General features: G+C 49.3%; 1 protein-coding gene across 1 annotated transcript; it reads left to right on the top strand.

Moving 5' to 3' along the window:
- The first annotated feature begins 13,869 nt into the window (after positions 1-13,869).
- ADRB1 (adrenoceptor beta 1) lies at positions 13,870-16,808 on the top strand. The gene has a single exon (XM_040992074.1). The coding sequence runs from the start codon at positions 13,902-13,904 to the stop codon at positions 15,456-15,458; it is 1,557 nt and encodes a 518-aa protein (XP_040848008.1). The 5' UTR covers positions 13,870-13,901; the 3' UTR covers positions 15,459-16,808.
- Positions 16,809-18,020: the final 1,212 nt, after the last annotated feature.

Raw genomic sequence — 18,020 nt, 5'->3', positions numbered from 1 at the left:
AAATAGGTAATCTCAGATAGTGGAGTGGAATGTCAACAATATGACTGATGGAAAAATAGACCCATATAATAGGTAGCTGGCTCAGGGAGGGGTGATCCACCAAGACTTCTCGAAGGAGGTGACAGGTGAGATGAAGTGTCACTAATGAGAAGGAACTGGTCATGCAGTGTCCAGCAGAAGGAACAGCCCATTCAGAGGCTTTGGTGACAGAATCCAAGGTGGCCTGTCCAAGAGATCAAAAAGACTAGTGAGGCAAAACGCAGACAGGAGAAGGGAGAGGTGGCTGGAACCCACTCACGGTCTCAGACCACAGGGAGCAGCTTGGGCTGAACTCTCAATGTCCCATGAGATCCGTGGAGCCTGAGAGTAGCAGAGTTCAGTGACCAAAGGCAGACTGGTTGAGGACAACTTTGGCAGAAGTAGAAGTTGTTCCTTCACAAGTCCCTTAGGTGAAGGGTGGTGTTCTTCACCAAGTTGAGAAGCTTGGAGGAGAAATTCTGCAGTGAGCTGCCAGTGGCAACTTTGGTTTTAGGCATGTTGTCTTTGCAATGTGCCTGGGAGAAGCTAAGCCAGAGATACAGGTTCTGGAGTCACCAGCACAGAAACGTGAAAAGCAGGTGGATTAGTTGCTATCCTCCTTGTCAACACACACACACACACACACACACACAAATTCTTGTGTTAGTATGTAATCTCTGTTGTGATATGAATACCAGGGGCCTTCAGAAGCTGATGGGGTTGTAAGAGTGGAGTCTCATAACTGGGGTCTCATGAGTGGGACTAAAAAGCCTTTACAAACATGGCCTGAAGGGGCTCTTCCCTCCCTCCTTCTACCAAGTGAGGACCAGTGGAAGGCACCAGAGACCTCACCAGACACTGGCTTTGCCAACACCTTGATCTTGAACTTCTGTTATTGACAAATCACTCAATCTAAGGTAGTTTGTTGTAACAACGAAATTGGACTAAGATAATATAAAATTACCCTATGACTTAACAGTTCTACTCCTATTAACCTAAAAGAATTGAAAGCAGGTTTCCAAACAAAAGTGTGTACAACAATAGTCATAACAGTGCTATTCACAAAACAAATATCTATCAACTTGTAGATGGATGGACAAAGCAAGATACACCCATAAATGGAGTATTAGTTAATGAAGTACTAAGAGTGGGTATTTAGCCTAGCACTTGAGATGCTCTTAACTCATATCAGAGTGCCTGGGTCGAACTCCTGGATTTGGTTCCCAGCTCCAGCTTCATGCCAGTGCAGACACTGGGACACAATGGCGATGGCCCAAGCAATTGGATTCCTGCCACCTGGGAAGGAGACCTGGGTTAGTTTCCCAGCTTTGGGCTCTAGCTGTGGCCCAGCCCCAGTCATTGTGGGCACTGGGGAGTGAGTGCACTCTCTCTCTCTCTCTCTCTCTCTCTCTCTCTTTCTCTTTGTCTCTCTCTTTTTCAAATAACATAATAGTTAAAAAAAAGAACAAAATGCTAGTTCATGCATTAACATGCTAAACACATGTCTATGGAGCACCCAGAATAAGTAAATTCATAGAGATGTGAAGCAGGGGGTGGAAAAAGAGAAGAAGCAGGAGTATCCGTTCAGTGGGTGATCAGAATGTTCTGGAACACAGAAGATAATTGTACAACATAGCAAATGTACTAAGTGCTCCTGAACTACAGCCTACAAGGTAGTGAAGTTAGGTCATTTGGATTTTCATACGTGGAAAAAATAGGCAATGAGATGCAATGAGATAATCTTAGGGCAGTGTGCAAGTGAAGAGGATCCTGGAGCAAGCCTTTGAAAATCTGAATATTTAGAAGCCAGGCAGAGGAGGCAGAGTGAGTGCAAGAGGCACAGGAAGAAAACTGGGACATCTCCTGTCTGTGAGCCGCGGATGAGGGCGACAAGCTCCCTGTTGCACCTGCTCATCCGCCTGTGAACTTGCTTACTTCTCACAGCCTCCCAAATCCCGTGTGTCCTCGGGATGACTGTCCATCTCAAAGGCAACAACTGTGTTGTTTTTGCTTGCATTGCCCTGGACAAGAGAGTGGCTGAGCATCTTCTCAAACGCTGAAGGGCCATTTCTCTTTGTGAGCTGTCTGTTGGGCACCGTTGTTAGTCTTTGGTATTCTTGCTTTCTAGGAATGTTTTAAACCTCCATGAGTTGATCCTGGGTGATCCATCACCCTAGTTGTGAAACCCACTTCTGTTCCTATAACTGTACGTTTCTTTCCAACATCCTTGGAGTTTTGTTCTGTGTGTGCTGTGCTTCCCTTTCATATCTTCAGCAGTAACAGGCAGCAGCCCTGATTTTGGCTGTTTCCCTTCTCAGCATGCTTCTCCACTGTGTCCCTGCCTTCACTGCAGTGCTCACGTCAACCGTGTGCTAAACCCCCGGCTGAAGGAACAAGGAGCGAGAATAGGCCTCTCTGATGCCTCTGAGCTGAGACACAGGGAGCATTAGGTACCCAGGCCTCCTAAAGACACATGCTGAGCCATCACACATGCACACACATTGCAGGTGACCCCGACACTACCTGTGTGGTGGCAGCTTCCCATCCCCCTTACGCCAGGCACGGAGATTTCGCAGTATCCTCTGGATGCTGGAGCTGGGACACACAGAGACTCGTGCCTGCAAAGCCTAAAGGTGCTGGGCAGCAGAAGGAGGAGAGAGGGCTCCAGGACAGCATCCCCCCAGTGCTGGCCCTGGTGCTGTGGCCTCTAGCTGGGGTCATTCTTAGTCCCAAAAGGTGGGAACAAATCTTGAAAGGGTTAAAAGGGCATACTTACTGATGTTACAGGAAATTGGGAGATAGACCAGACATGGAGCAGTAAGAGAGCAGAAATGCCAAGCAGTGTTTGATGATTCTGGGAGAGCCAGCGTGGAGCATACACAAAAAAAGCATTCTACAGAAGATAAGCATGGACAAAAAATTCTGGTGGTGCTGAGGCACAGTATTCACATGAAACATTTGACATCAGGTGGAATGCAACCTTAGCTTCAAATACACGGACTGCTTCCAAACGAAAACTAAAAGATTTTATCTTAGGGAGTGAACTCTGGTTTGGAATTCACAGGGACCTGTGTTGGAAGTCCTGCCCCACCACTGAGCAGGTGTGAGACTTCCGGTGAATCGCTCAGCTTCCCTCAGTCTCCATCCGCCCCCTTGTAAAGAACAGGCAATGCCGGTCAGGACTGTTACTGGACTTAGATGGGTTATTATACTGTAGTGACAATGTCTCACCCTTAGTCATTATTTTTTCCCAAAAGATCATTCATTTACTGATTGAAAGACAAAGTGACAGGTGGAGCAGGAAAAACAGACTGAGAGAAAGGGCAGGAGAAGAAGCCTTGAATCTACGTGTGCACCTCCCTCCCAAAACCGGCCCCAACAATCACATCTGGTCTGAATCCAGAAGCCAGGACTTCCAGCTGGATCTCTCACAGGTGTCACAGGAACCCAAGTACTTGGGTGCCTCTTCCCAGCACCCTGGCAGGGAGTTGGACCAGAGGCAGGCAGCTGGCAGTCGAACTTGCGGTCTAATAGAGAATGCACACATCGTAAATGGTACGACAGCAGCAGCCCCGGGCGTTGGCTTTGAAAGGGAGCATGACATAAGTTTATGTTTGCATCCTACTGAGTTGAAAAGAACGAAGACTGTCCTATCAATTTATCCAAGTTGATCTTCACCTTGGCCCTTGCTGAGGGCTGCTACTCACTTTCAAGGGTGCATTATGAAGTTTCCAGAGAAAGTTCTCAGTAATGGGTTCTAAGGGAAATGGAGAGGAAAGCAAACCAAGCTGAAGCATGGAAACACAGCTTGGGAGTTCAGAAAAAGTATTTGCTCATCATAAATTAAGTTAAAAATACAGTTGCACAAACAGATGACTAAATAATACTCAGACCCACAGATCTAAGCTTTCAAATGCCTTCTTATATAAGGCTGCTCCACTGAACTAACCTAGCCTCTAAAAACAAAACAAACAAAAAACCTTAGGCATGACTTTGTTTTAAAATAGAAAGCTGTATCTATCCAAATCGCTGGCGTTTATGTAACATGGAGGTGGCAGGTATCCGTGGGAGGAGTTAGCATCACTGCAGGAAGGGTGGGACACTGCTCTGTCTAAGAGGGATACTCAGCTACCCCTCCAGGGGCAGCACAGACCAGGCATCCGGCACACTGAGTCCCTGCAGTTGGGGGAGCAGTGAGCCCCAGCCACACTGCACTCCAAGGCACAACACACACCTTCCCTCAGAGTGCTCAGAGTGCTAGGACCGCAATCAAGTGAGGATTGCTTTGTCTGTTTTTGTGGGTTTTGTTTTTGTTTTTGTTTTGGCATCAAAGTCACTTATTTGATCCATGCACAGCCACAAGTTAAAACAGTGTTAGTTTGGGGCCGGCACCATGGCTTATTAAGATAAGCCTCTGCCTGCGGCACCAGCAGCCCATATGAATGCCAGTTCAAATCCTAGATGTTCCACTTGTGATCCACTTCCCTGCTAATGCATCTGGGAAACCTGGGGAGAATGATTCAAGCCCTTGGGCCCCTGCACCCACAAGGGAGACCCAGAAGACGCTCCTGGCTCCTGGCTTCAAATTAGCTCAGCTCCAGCTGCTATGGCCACTTGGGGATGGGAAATCTCTCCGTCTCGCCTTCTCTCTATATAACTGTGCCTTTCAAATAAAAAATTAAATATTCTTAAAAATTGTATTTGTTCTCACATTAGTATATCAAGGACAGTTAGAAATACAATTAAGGGACATGTAAAATCGAGATGTCTCCAAACTTCTGATCCCACAGTAAATCTAAATCAATACGTTGAGAGGAGCTCTTAGTGGAATGTCTGCTGGCCAACAGATTCGAACCGGGCACTCTCTCAATCAAAACCATTAGTGGCAGAGCGCAAAAATCCTTTTTTTCCCCAAAGAATTCTATATACCTGGCTTGATCTGGCTTTTAAAGGCCCGCTTTGTTCTTCAGTTATAAAGGTTTGCTGTGTCTCTTCTGTCCAGTTATTTGCTGTCTCAGTTTTTCAATTCCATTTGCAATAACACAGGTGAGTTCATGATTTGTAATGAAAGCTGTGACAGAGTAGAACATGCTGAGACCATAGCAGAATATCAGAAGGTCATAGGAAACAAGTATTATGAAAAATCTATGCATGAATTCCAAAAGTTTTTGGGCCACAATAAGCTTCACTTTTAATTCAGTTTCCACATACTTAAGCTCATACTGGACAGCAATCTTCCTGATGGTTTCTTGACGACCTGCCCGGCATGCATGGGGGAACTTGATCTGATAACCTTATAGCTGACTGCAGCCCCTCCCCACAACAACGTGGATTGCTTTCACAGGGTCTGCACACAATTTGGGGAACCACATTTAGCAGGAGTTGGAAGAAGTCATTCCAGTTTCCTTTTGTCCCAGGAGATACAATAGACACGGCCAGGGCAAGACACAGGTGACGGAAGATCGTGCATAAACTTTCTCACTTACAGTAACTCTGATACAGCTTGAAATGCATCCTATCTATTTCTCCACCCACCACCACAAAATCTAGTATGTTGAATATGTTGGCATCCTAATACCAAGGGCTTCAGAATGTTCCACTCCCTATCCAGCTCCCAGCTTATGACCTGGGAAAGCAGTGGAGGATGGCCCAAACCTTGGGACCCTGCACCTGCATGGAAGACCCAGAAGAGGCTCCCAGCTCCTGGCTCAGCCCTGGGCAATGTGACCACTTGGGGGAGTGGATCAGCAGACAGATCTTTCTTTCTGTGTCTCCTTCTCTCTATAAATCTGCCTTTCTAATAAAAATAACTAGAGAGAGAGAAAGAGAGAGAGAGAAAGTTGGACAGCAAGACAGACCAGCCAGGAGAGGAAGACAGTCACATAGGAGCTACAGCGAGAGGCCCAGGCAGATGCTTCCCCAGGGACCTGGGAAGGAGCTGCCCCTGCCAGCACACCTTGGCTGTGGCCTTCTAGGAAACTCATTCACACTCCACAGATCCCGTACTGATGGAGAAATTAAGTGGCCCAGATACACACACTTCCTACATAACTGGGATGTTCTTGCAGATAAATATTCCAAAATTCTTATTCTGCTGTTAATTAAAAAAAAAAAAAAAAGGCTCTCCAACATGCTCTCCACCTACTCAACCCAAGGACAGCTGAACAGAGCCTAAACTCCTCTTCCCACTGCGGGCTTGTCAGAGACCACGGAGCACAGAACTGTCTTTGTCCCTGCACCCAATGGCGTCACTGGCTTCCCTGTTTTCTAATCAAGTTCCCAGACGGCCCCTCTGCACCCTGCACCACCCTCCTCGCTCAGCCCCAGTGTTCCTTTCTGGATCTGTTGTGAAAGAGCAGAAACCAGACAAACAAGACACGAAAAACTGCTTCCGAAATAAAATTAAGAGTTCCAAGCTGGAGTCTGGTAGAGTCAGTCTGCTAAGGGTCAGACCACATGGGGAGCCACTGCAGTACTCCTGGTGGCCTGCCAAGGTGGGGGAAGGAAGGATACTGGGGAGGAGAGGATGGGGCGGGGTGGGTGCCAGCTCTCTGCCCTCTGCTGTGCCACACTGACACCAAGTAGGTTGCAAAAGACTCATTGGTCTCCTTGAGACCTTGGGTGCTTACACCCTAAAGAGGACCAACTGGGATCGAACCTAGCATGGGAAACGAGCTGCCCTCAGCACAGCCCAGTGGAGCTCTGTTTCATCACTGGCACTCTTTCTTATATGTAGGATATGTTTTTCTCAGAAGGTGGAATTCTCTGGAACGACCTTTCCATGATACGCAATGAGTTTGGGAAATTCTAATTCCCCAAGCGGAGTCCTAATAAGATTAAATGACCACAAAGGAATAAACTTGCCTTTGAAATCAAGAGCGTGGACCAAATTAGGTTAGGTTCTTTTTCCTAAATCCTCTCACTTTTTTTTAAAGGACACATTGATTCAATTACTCAGCTTCTGCTGATTGGAATTGTCTCCTTTGCCACACTTGGTTTTGAATGGAACGGAATGTGGACGTTGGGATCTTACTGTTTTACAAAGTAGCCCAGTCAACTAAAAGCTAATGTTTGTTACTTCCTTACAGTGAGTCAAACACTATGTCAGATGCTTTCTGTATATTTAGTGAAATCTGATTTTTCCACTTCTCCCAATTCCCTTGGAAGTAGCAATGGTCAATATTGTTCTCACTTAGCAGATGGTAAAATGGAGGTCTAGGATATTTACGTAACTTATCCTGAGTTATCCAGCTACTAATGGACACAACCTGGATTTTAACCCAGGCAGTCTGATTCCAAGACCTTCACTCTTAATCATAATAGTGTATAGAGTTTATTCTATAAAGCTAATTATTCAAATTAGTATAATCATAGCCCAAAAGCCACAGTTTGAAGACATATAATACAAATTGTCTAAAATAAAAATGTGTAGGCCAAACACATTTTCAAACTTTCCCATCCAGAATGAATGTGTTCTAAAATATGATTTTTTTATTCTGCAAAGCTAATTGTGGGTTTTTAACTTGCTTAAAAAATAACTTTTATTTTAGATTGCCTCCCCCATGAGTACGTGCAAAAACTATACATTTAGACATCTTATGGGGGAGCATTTTGGAAGCCAAAACTCATGCTCCTTAATATAGAGCCATGAAAGGGTATGTGATCTGTGCTAATTAGCAATGAGGAAAAGCATCAGAACTGCCTGCCACGGAGGGGTTGGCAGCAGGAGAGAAGGAAGTAGGCAGCGGGATGCCAATGGTGACAAGTCACAATACAACCGTCACATTCGACATTTTCAGCGTGAACCCCTGAGGTGTGTGCCAAAGCGGCTTGCCTGCATGTCAGGCCCTTGCAGGTGTTTGAAAGGCCTCAAAGTTCCACATGCGCGTTCCTGAACCACCTGGTTTGGAAGAACACTCATTAGCATGTAAGAATTGACAAAGCAAAAGAACTTGTTTTTCAATTTTCTGTTCCAAACATCCTAACAGCTCTATTTTGGCTTTAAATAAAATCGCCAAGGTTGTCACAACTTTGGAGCTTAGGAGTCTCAGTAAGACTTCTGTGAAGTCTTTTTCCAATTACAGAAGGAAAAAAAAAAAAGACAAAAAACTAAATGACTTAATTGCTTGGCTTGTATTGCGCGTTCTTTCATCTTCAGAGTTTGCATTTATGCGGTCCTGCTAGAAATTCACACTGGAATGAGTCAATAATGAGAATTTCGTGTGTATATTTCATGTGATCGTTATATATTTAACCTAACTGAAAAATACAAATAAACAATGCATGAAAACAGTGCAATTAACACAAATAAACAATGTACAAACAGGTGTACATAACTGTTTTTTTAAAAAATTGCTCCATGATTCTCCAAGTCTCCAAATACAAGTGTGTCGTGTAAGCAAATGACGCTGACAAGAGTCGGTGGTCGGCATGTTACAGATGGAGGCCCTGTGAATTTAGCTCAGGCGCCAGCGGTGTGGAATAGCAAGTTAAGCTGCCACCTGTGGCACCAGCATCCCATATGGGCACCGGTTGGAGTCACCTGCTCCACTTTTGATCTGACTCCCTGCTAACGCGCCTGGGAAAGCTGAAGATGGTCCAAGTGCTTGGGCCTCAGCACCTATGTGTGAGACCAAGAAGGAGTCCCAGGCTGCAGTCTGGCCTGGCTATTTGGAAAATGGTTCTGCAGACAGAAAATGTTTCTCTCCTCTCTCTCTCTCTCTCTCACTCTTCCTTCCTCCTCTTTTAAATAAAATGAATAAATAAATAAATGAAACATCAGCTGAGGAGGCAAAGAAGTTGAGAACTCTCCCTTTTCTTGAAACCTTATTCACATTTCTCCCCTTATATTTCAGTTCCTCTATGCTAAAATAGGAAGAGGGAAAAAAGCATTGCTCTAACCACGTAAAAGTCATTTTTAGGCAAAGGAATCTACAAAAGAGGTCATTGACCCTTTAATATTTAATAACAGATAATGTTCTAGAAATAAGAAGCTATCACAGGAGAAAGGTCTCTAACAGGATTGTTTTTGTTTTGTCTGTTTTGTTTGTTTAATTTCAAGGAGCAGAGAAGCTGAGACACTGTGGAAAATAAATGTCATGTCAAAGGTTTGATATTTATTTTCCAAGCAAGAAGCCTGAGCCCAGTGCTTATCCAAGGCAGCAGCGGTACTGGCTTCGGACTCGTCTCTCAGATGCCCCTGCTTCCTGGACTGCATTTTCACAGCACCTAAGTAACCAGCAAGCTAACCAGAGCTTCTATATGTTACAAAGTGCAAAACCGCAGGAAGAAGACTGACGTTTAACCTACTTGAAGTACTGAGTGAAAAGGAAAAAAAAAACAAAAAAAAACAAAACCCGCAAAGGAGCTGTGCTGTCACTCAGAGGCAAGGCAGACACACAGCTGCTCCCACTGGTTCCTTTTGGCAATTCTGCTCAGTTGGATGGCCCAGACACCATCTTCTATGGCTGAATGGAAAACACAATGTCTTCTTTTATTGTGGAGAATCTACGGAACATGCTCTCTGAAGTGGGCCCTTTATTCCACCGGAATTAAGTGCCTACGACATGGCCAGAATAAATGAGCATTATAATGTTTAAAACAAACCATTCCTTCCCTTCGGAAGCTTACAGCAAGGGCTTGGGGATTCGTTTTGCTGTAAACTCCAGACTTGTGCAACATAATTCTTTCATCTAGAACACAGTAAGACTGCTAAAAAGTGGATCCTGGGGTGTTCAGTAATTAGCACAACTCCTTGTTTCCCACAGCTCTGGACTTGAGCAAATTGAAAGCCAACTCCGCTCATTGAGGTAATACTCCTGTTGCCATAAGTCCATTAAGGAAAGATTCAATGGATGATCCATCTATTGGTATTCATTCACACAATCAAATAAGAACACAATTTTAAAAGTTGGCTTAAGTCTTACATTGCTTTGCTTTCACCTTTTTTTTTTAAATGACTAGTCATGGGACTAAACAGTAGATTTGGGGAGCAAACACTCATTTTCTGTTATTAATAGTTCGTAACTGAAATACTGTACAAGGGGTTTATTTTAGGGACTCAGAAACAACATTTGAAAGAAAGAGGAACATACTAAGGAAAGACATAAAAGGGGGACATGGAAGAACCTGAAAGGTGATTTGCCAATGATGAGTGAACTTAATACCCTGTTATCTGGCCTGAGTCACAGCGACATCCAGCATGAGAAAAAAGAAGGCAAGGAGCTCATCTAAGGGCATGGACTTGTACTTCCCACAGAGGCAAATCCTGCCTCTTTCCATGCTCGGAATCGTCGGGGTGATTTCACACACGGATCTCACTTCACATTCACCCCTGCGAGGGGGTGAATGGTAAATCCATGTGCAAGGTGAAGCCACGACACAAGGTCAACCAGAAAGGTGACAGAGCCAGGACAGAAAGCTGGATCGTTGGCCTCCCAGATCTGAGCACTTTCCAACACATCGAAAGTTTGAAAAATATTATTTTTGGCTCCAGCACTGTTCATTGTACTTGTTCGATGCACAAGGAGGAGGAGGAAGGGGAGGCAAAAGAGGAAGAGGGGTAGAGAGGAGAGCATTTGGATTTGTCAAGAGTCCACACCTGGCTGTGAGGAAGCCACCATTCCCTGAGCTGCTTATCACAGCACTCAGAGTGGCCTGACCCTGTGGAAACTGTAACCGTAAGACCAGCAGGGGCCTTAAAGGCCCATTCAGGGAAGGCTGTCCTTTGATTGATTAGCACAAAGTGATTGTTCTAGCCACTGTGTCGCTTTGTATGAAAAGTTATTTTTCCTTCCTCAGAAACAGCCACTTGAGCTCTGATTAACCTGCGCTTTCCTCTGGTCCGTCTTGATTTTCAATAGCTTCAGGCCATTATCAGCTCCCAAGCAGATTACACTACAGAACAAATCTGACAAACACATACTTCCTGAGTTTGTCCTTGGAAATTCCTCTGCCCATCTTCCAGCAACTGGCCAGTAGGGCAGCTCACTTTTGCTGTTCACCCCCTTACTTAAAGTCGGCTCAAGAATGGAGTTCCGCCAGGCTCTGGGTTGTGAGTGGGCATGTTGCATGCCTAGGAATCTCTGCTCCTCAGAACTTTCCTTTGAGCCTGAGCTTCAAAGCGGGTTCGACTCGTCAGGACTTCCCCCCCCAGGGCAGAAATGGCTGGATCGATAGCATCACGAATGAAGGCTAAAGAACGTGTGGTTGATAGGATCATGCACAAAGGAAGAGGTTTCACCTTAATCGTTTGTGAACAACCTGTGACTATGCACCTGCTGCACTCCCTCGGAAAACTTCTCACTTTACAGCCCCACTGCATTTAGTACTGTACAGGAAACGGTATCAGTTGATTTCTCTCCCGAGCCTGTCTTGTATTTATAAGGTATCTTGTCAAGTTTATATGAAAATACTGATTAGGTTAGGGGTGAGGCGTTAGCGCCATAAGTTATAAACAAGAGTGAAGAGTGAGTTCCCAACACACATTCCTCATCTGCTAGGTGTAAAAATGAGACTGTTTTAAGAGCTATCACATAGTCATGAACCACGTGTGGTGTCTCTGAACCTGCAGGGAAGAGAGTCAGGAGAGGGTGTCAGGAGTCCCACGCAGGGCCTGCCCGCTTGGGACACGGGTACACAGAACCACACAGAAAGTCCTCCATGGGCAGCTGGGGCTTCTGCCTGAAACCCTGCCACCTTGGCCAGGCCTTCTCACTCCCAGCAGTGCACTGCCGGACCCCTGTGGAAGGACATTCCAAGTAGCTACACTCTATCCCAGAAGATGGTGCAGGATAGAAAGCCGCTTCCTCACCTTCCCTCCACTTGCCCAGGACTGAGAAGCTATTCCTGGACAGCATCAAGTTCAACTCAACCCAAGCCCTTGGCTATTTTAAGACTGGTCCCTCACCCACCTCTTTCTTCCCTGACTCAAGGGAGGATGTGTGCTGACCGGAGTGGCCACAGGTGCAGACTCCTCCCCTCCCTCTTGCTAGCTCCTCTTGCTTCATGGCTCCCCCTTTCAACCTCCCCAAGTTGGCAAAACAAGTTGGCTGAGTCCAGGGCAGGGGTGAATAAACAAATAAATCCCTCCGGGGTCGGAGGACATTCTGATGATCACTCCTAGGCCTAAAGCAAATTACTGCGTTTGGATTCGCACAGAAGGCATCCAAACCGCTTGACTGTGCACAGGTCGACAAGCACGCCTTTCTGCTCCAGTCCTGGAATCACTGCACGGAACCGTCTCCCTCCTGCAAGGCAGGGCCACGATTTGGGTAGCATGTGGAAACATCTTCCAAATGCCATCCTTTTCCTTCTAATGCAATAAACACGAGTGATCATTGTCTAACATGCTCACGCACCCTTACACCGACGATTAGAAGCTCTTTGCTTCACAAGGATTTAATTAGTGCAGTTTTTGTTTGTTTTCAGGTCTGAGCAGAGTTCATTACCAGGCCCAGATTAGAAAGGGTTTGCCTCCGTCTGCACTGTGTGCTCCGGGACATCCTACAAATCGCCCCCTCCCCCAAGCCATATAACCCACCTACATGTAGGCTAACTCACTAACTCCAATGAACTCCTTTGCAAACTCAAAAACCACTGCTGCCACTTTAAATGCTTGGGGATTTTAATCTCCATGATTATTTTTTTCCCCTCCCATCTCTCCAAAACTAACCGGAGATTTGCAAGAAACTAAGAAAGTGGGGACTACTTGGGTAAAGGGGGGAAAAAAAAACCACCCAGACCAAGAAATCTGAAATCCCAGTTCATTGCTCCAACAAATTGCCTCGAGTCTGCAACCAGCACTGCCCAGTGATAAACACAACATCCAGGGGGTAGGGAAGCCTAATCAGACGTGTTTGTCTTCGTGGCTGCGGCCTCAGCTGTGGGCGTTAATCCGTGTGTCTCTCCAGCTTCTCCTTTTCTGTTGTGGACACACGCGGTTGCATCATACTCCGTCGCTCTCCGGGGCTGGGAAGTGTGTGAGTGTGTTAGACACACCAACCTTCACCCTCCTTCTGCGTCTCTTGCACCCGAAGTTCTACAACAAACGCCTCCTGGCAAGCACCTGTGCCGAGAGCGTTCCTGACAGGTGCGCGGTTTTACTCCCGCAACCCGCCCTACTGCCCAGCTTCCTCTCATGGCCAACACCCACCTCCGATCCCGCAGGCTGGCGCAGCGCAGGCTTGGCCAGGTGGCCCCTTGGCGGAGGAAAGGTATTACACACACAAGCACCAACCCTGGCGGACAATACTGCCCCGGGCGCCCTGCCGCAGCCGCGACAACACTAAGGTTCGCTGTCGCTATGGGGAGCCCGCGCCCGGTGCTGCAGAGAACCCGAACACCGGAGGTAGGGGGGATGCGAGGGTGTGGAGAGTGGGACCGCAGAAGGGAGCCGAGCTCCGGGAACCAAACGGGTGCAGGAGGGGGTGGGGACGCAGCTTGGAGCCTGGTGCAATGGAGGGGGGCGGGGATGGGGAACGGGGCGCTGAAACGGGCGCGTGCAGGAAGGGGCGTGCTGGGCAGAACCGGGCAGGCGCCCGGGAAGCGCTGGCCGAGCGATCTGCCCCGACTCTCTCAAGCCGCTCAATTGCCAGTGGGGGGTGCGGGGAGTCGCGCGGGCGTGCGGGTGTGTGTGTGTGTGTGTGTGTCTGTGTAGGGGGTTAGCAAAGGGGGGCGTGCCTTTGCCCCGATTGGCTGTAGGAGCCTGACGCCAGGCCCCGGGGGCCGGCTCGGGAGGTGGGAGCGGGGGCTGGGTGCTGGGTGCCCGAGCCGCGGGCCCCGCGCGCTCAGAAACATGCTGAGGTCCCGGCGGCTCTGCCAGCAGCGGCGGCGGCGGCGACGGCGACAGCGCTCGGCGGCTGCGGGGAGGGCGCCCGGCGCCCATGCCTCCGGCCCCGCGCCCCGGCTGCCCTGACCTGGCCGCAAGCTCCGTCCGTGCGCCCCGCCGGCCCGGCCTCTGGGGGCATTCCCCCGCCGCGGCCCAGCCCCGCCACACCCCCCGCCCCCGGCCTCCACAGCTCGGCATGGGCGCGGGGGCGTTCGCCCTAGGCGTCCCGGAGCCCTGTAACCTGTCGTCCGTCTCACCGCTGCCCGACGGCGCGGCCACGGCGGCGAGGCTGCTGGTGCCGGCGTCGCCACCCGCCTCCCTGCTGCCCCCGGCCAGCGAGGGCCCCGCGCCGCTGTCGCAGCAGTGGACGGCTGGCATGGGCCTGCTGATGGCGCTCGTGGTGCTGCTCATCGTGGCAGGCAACGTGCTGGTGATCGTGGCCATCGCCAAGACGCCGCGGCTTCAGACGCTCACCAACCTGTTCATCATGTCCCTGGCCAGCGCCGACCTGGTCATGGGGCTGCTGGTGGTGCCGTTCGGTGCCACCATCGTGGTGTGGGGGCGCTGGGAGTACGGTTCCTTCTTCTGCGAGCTGTGGACTTCGGTGGACGTGCTGTGTGTGACGGCCAGCATCGAGACCTTGTGTGTCATCGCCCTGGACCGCTACCTTGCCATCACGTCGCCCTTCCGCTACCAGAGCCTGCTGACACGCGCTCGGGCGCGGGCCCTCGTGTGCACCGTGTGGGCCATCTCGGCACTGGTGTCCTTCCTGCCCATCCTCATGCATTGGTGGCGGGCCGAGGGCGACGAGGCACGCCGCTGCTACAACGACCCCAAGTGCTGCGACTTCGTCACCAACCGGGCCTACGCCATCGCCTCGTCCGTGGTCTCCTTCTACGTGCCCCTGTGCGTCATGGCCTTCGTGTACCTGCGAGTGTTTCGCGAAGCGCAGAAGCAGGTGAAGAAGATCGACAGCTGTGAGCGCCGCTTCCTCAGCGGCCCCGCGCCGGCGCCTGGACCCCCGCGCCCAGACTCTGGCTCCAGCCCCAGCCCCGGGGCGGCGGCCGCACTGGCCAACGGGCGCAACAGCAAGCGGCGACCGTCGCGCCTCGTGGCCCTCCGCGAGCAGAAGGCGCTCAAGACCCTGGGCATCATCATGGGCGTGTTCACGCTCTGCTGGCTGCCCTTCTTCCTGGCCAACGTGGTGAAGGCCTTCCACCGCGACCTGGTGCCCGATCGCCTCTTCGTTTTCTTCAACTGGCTGGGCTACGCCAATTCCGCCTTCAACCCCATTATCTATTGCCGCAGCCCCGACTTTCGCAAGGCCTTCCAGCGCCTGCTCTGCTGCGTGCACCGGGCGGCCCGCGGGCGCCACGCGACCCCTCGCTCCCGGCCGCGCGCCTCCGGTTGCTTCGCCCGGCCCGGGCCGCCGCCGTCCCCCGGGGCCGCCTCGGACGACGAGGATGAGGACGTCGGGGCCACACCGCCGGAGCGCCTGCTGGAGCCCTGGGCCGACTGCAACGGCGGGGCGGTGGGGTCTGCGGCGGCGGACAGCGACTCCAGCCTGGACGAGCCGTGCCGCCCGGGCTTCGCCTCCGAATCCAAGGTGTAGGACCCAGTGCGCGCCCGGGTGCCCAACCGCGCCAGCCGGGACGCGCGTCCTGCCCCTGTGGAGCAGAAGGAGATCCCAGCCCCAGCGCCCTAGGCGGCCTCCGGGCGAGAAGTGGAGATGAGTGTTTACTCGAGACCGGAAGCAGGTGAACTCCAAGTCCACAAGCCCCTCCAAATCACTCAAAACACGCAGAAAAGTTTCGGGAAGGACCGTTGCGCAGAAAGGAAAGTTTGGCGCCGGGTGGGAGAGTGGCCATTTCTGTTTGTGGTTGGGTCGCAGGTGTGTGTGTGTGATGCATGTTGAGATGGTGTTTGACACCTGCGAGGAGGACTGGAGTGGGGATGGAGTGGGTTGGGGAAGGCAGAAGCGATAGGAGATAAATATATATAAAAACAAACTCTGGGCTTGGCTTGCACGCCGTCCAGGAATCAGGGGCAGTCAACCAGAGAGAGAGTGGCAAGGGCAGTTTGTCGGGACTGTCTTCTCTTGCTCTGAAGGAGTTCCTGAGCCCTGATTGCTCCTGTTCTCAAAGCAAAGGGAAGGGGTGTACGCACAAAAAGGAAAAAAAAAATCACGTTTCAAGACGTTTTAAGCAGCGCTTGGAACCCCGCTTGGGCGCACTCTCCTCCTGGGGCACAGCCCTGCCCCACCCCGCGCGCCTCGCAGGTCAGGCCGAGGGCTGTCTACCTCACACTGTGCACATTGCACAGCCAGATAGAAAGACTTGTTTATATTAAACAGCTTATTTATGTATCAATATTAGTGGGAAGGACCAGGCGCTGAGCCTCTCTCTGTGACATGTGACTCTTGTCAATTAAAGACAGGACAGAAAAAGGAATTTTAGGAGAAAAAAAAAAAACGAGGAAATTTTAATGACTGCACACGTGGATAAAAACAAAACAAACAAAAAGGAAGTGGCTCAAATGCCATTTTTTCTTGCAGTGTCAGGAATCATTAAGGCCGTGGATGATGCTACCTGCGCAAAAAAAAAAAAAAGTCAATATTTTTTTCATGAGATGGGGAAGGGAGAAGAGCTTAAAAACTCAAATAAAGTTCAAATTCTACTTCTGTTGTCCATGATATTATTGAACTAATGATTTATTGGGGACTTGCCTTTTTATACTCTTATCATGGTACTGTAACTGTATCCATAATATAAATATAATTATCTTAAGGATTTTTTAATTATTTTTTTATGTCCAAGTGCTCACGTGAATCTGCTGGTAAAATTTAGCACTTGTGTGTAAATGTGATTCCCTGCTGTGTGTTTTACCAAGTATTTATACTCCAGTGCAACTAACTACTGTGTGAGCGATTGGTCCCTGTGCAATAAATGCCAATGAAGCACAATCCAGATTATGTACCGTGTGTCTGTCAGAGGGTCAGTGACAATGACAGAGTTTGTCTCCTGCCAGAGACTGGCTTTCTCTTGGAGCTCTTTTAATAGCTTTTCGTGACTCAATAACATAGCGAGATGCCTCTAGACCAAATAAGGCGCTCACCTACGGAGAGCTGCAGATTGCCCTAAATTTTCACAGTCAGATTCAAGATATTCTAAAATGCTGGGAGGTGCTTTGAAGACTCCATCTGTTGCTGTTGACTTCAGGCTTGTGTATCTTCTTTTTTAAAAAAAAAAAAGTGATTGGGCTAGGGTAACTGCAGTCACGTTGCCCAGAACTGCGGAAAACAGCCATGCCTCGGGACCAGGAGCTGCCTTCCTGAGATGCGGTAAGTGGCTCCCACGGCTGCTTTGCCATTGGCCAGGGAAGATTGCAGCGCCTGGATAATCAGTGTGTGCAGATGGCTGCAGGAGCTGTTCAGAGGGAGAGCTGCTGGCGCTGTCAGCCAGAAAAGTCGAACAAGGCTTTTCAGGTAGTAATTTCTTTTGTGTCATTAAGTAGATCGTACCAGCAGACTTCTGGGTGGGCAGGTCACAAGAAAAGACAAATAGGGTTTTGACTTTCCAACAGCAAGGCAACACCCAGTGGACAGGAGTTCCTAAGGAGGCTGTGGGTGGATCAGATCCACTATGCAGCCTCGCGGAGGCGGCTCTCCGCCGAAGGACGCATCTTCCTATTTCTGAACAAGCGTTGCATGTCATGACTGCACAGGAAAGAAGTCAGAGAAGGTGCAGAGTTTGAGTCCAAGCTGCACTTCGGCATAAGCAGGCTATTCTCTAGCAGGGAAAGTTAGCACTGATTCAGATGCTCTGTCTCCCTGGGGAAAGGTGCGCCTTGTGGTGCCGTAGGGATCCCTGGCGCAGAATTTGCATGCCACCTGCTATGAGGGTTCGTCTCTTTCTTCAGCAAAAATCCAAAATAAAATAACGTAATATAAAATAAAATGGTAGGGCAAGAAAGAAACATATTTTGAAAGCTATAGAATCAATATCAGGAGGAAGGAGGGATTGGTGACAATTTTCCTAGAAGAGTAGCCCACCCCTGTGCTCACGCCACACCCCCGCCCCATCCATGGTGCTTGTTATTAAGGATGTCCCTTCTGACTTTTATGTTGATTTTTAACAGACTTCATGTCATAAGTTTCATCTGAAGAATACTGGGC

This window comes from Ochotona curzoniae, unplaced genomic scaffold (genome assembly GCF_017591425.1).
Source record: "Ochotona curzoniae isolate NIBS_2020 unplaced genomic scaffold, NIBS_Ocur_1.0 contig_66, whole genome shotgun sequence".
Classification (NCBI taxonomy): Eukaryota; Metazoa; Chordata; class Mammalia; order Lagomorpha; family Ochotonidae; genus Ochotona; species Ochotona curzoniae.
Note: the sequence above shows the minus strand (reverse complement) of the source record. Positions and strands in the feature narration are given on the sequence as shown.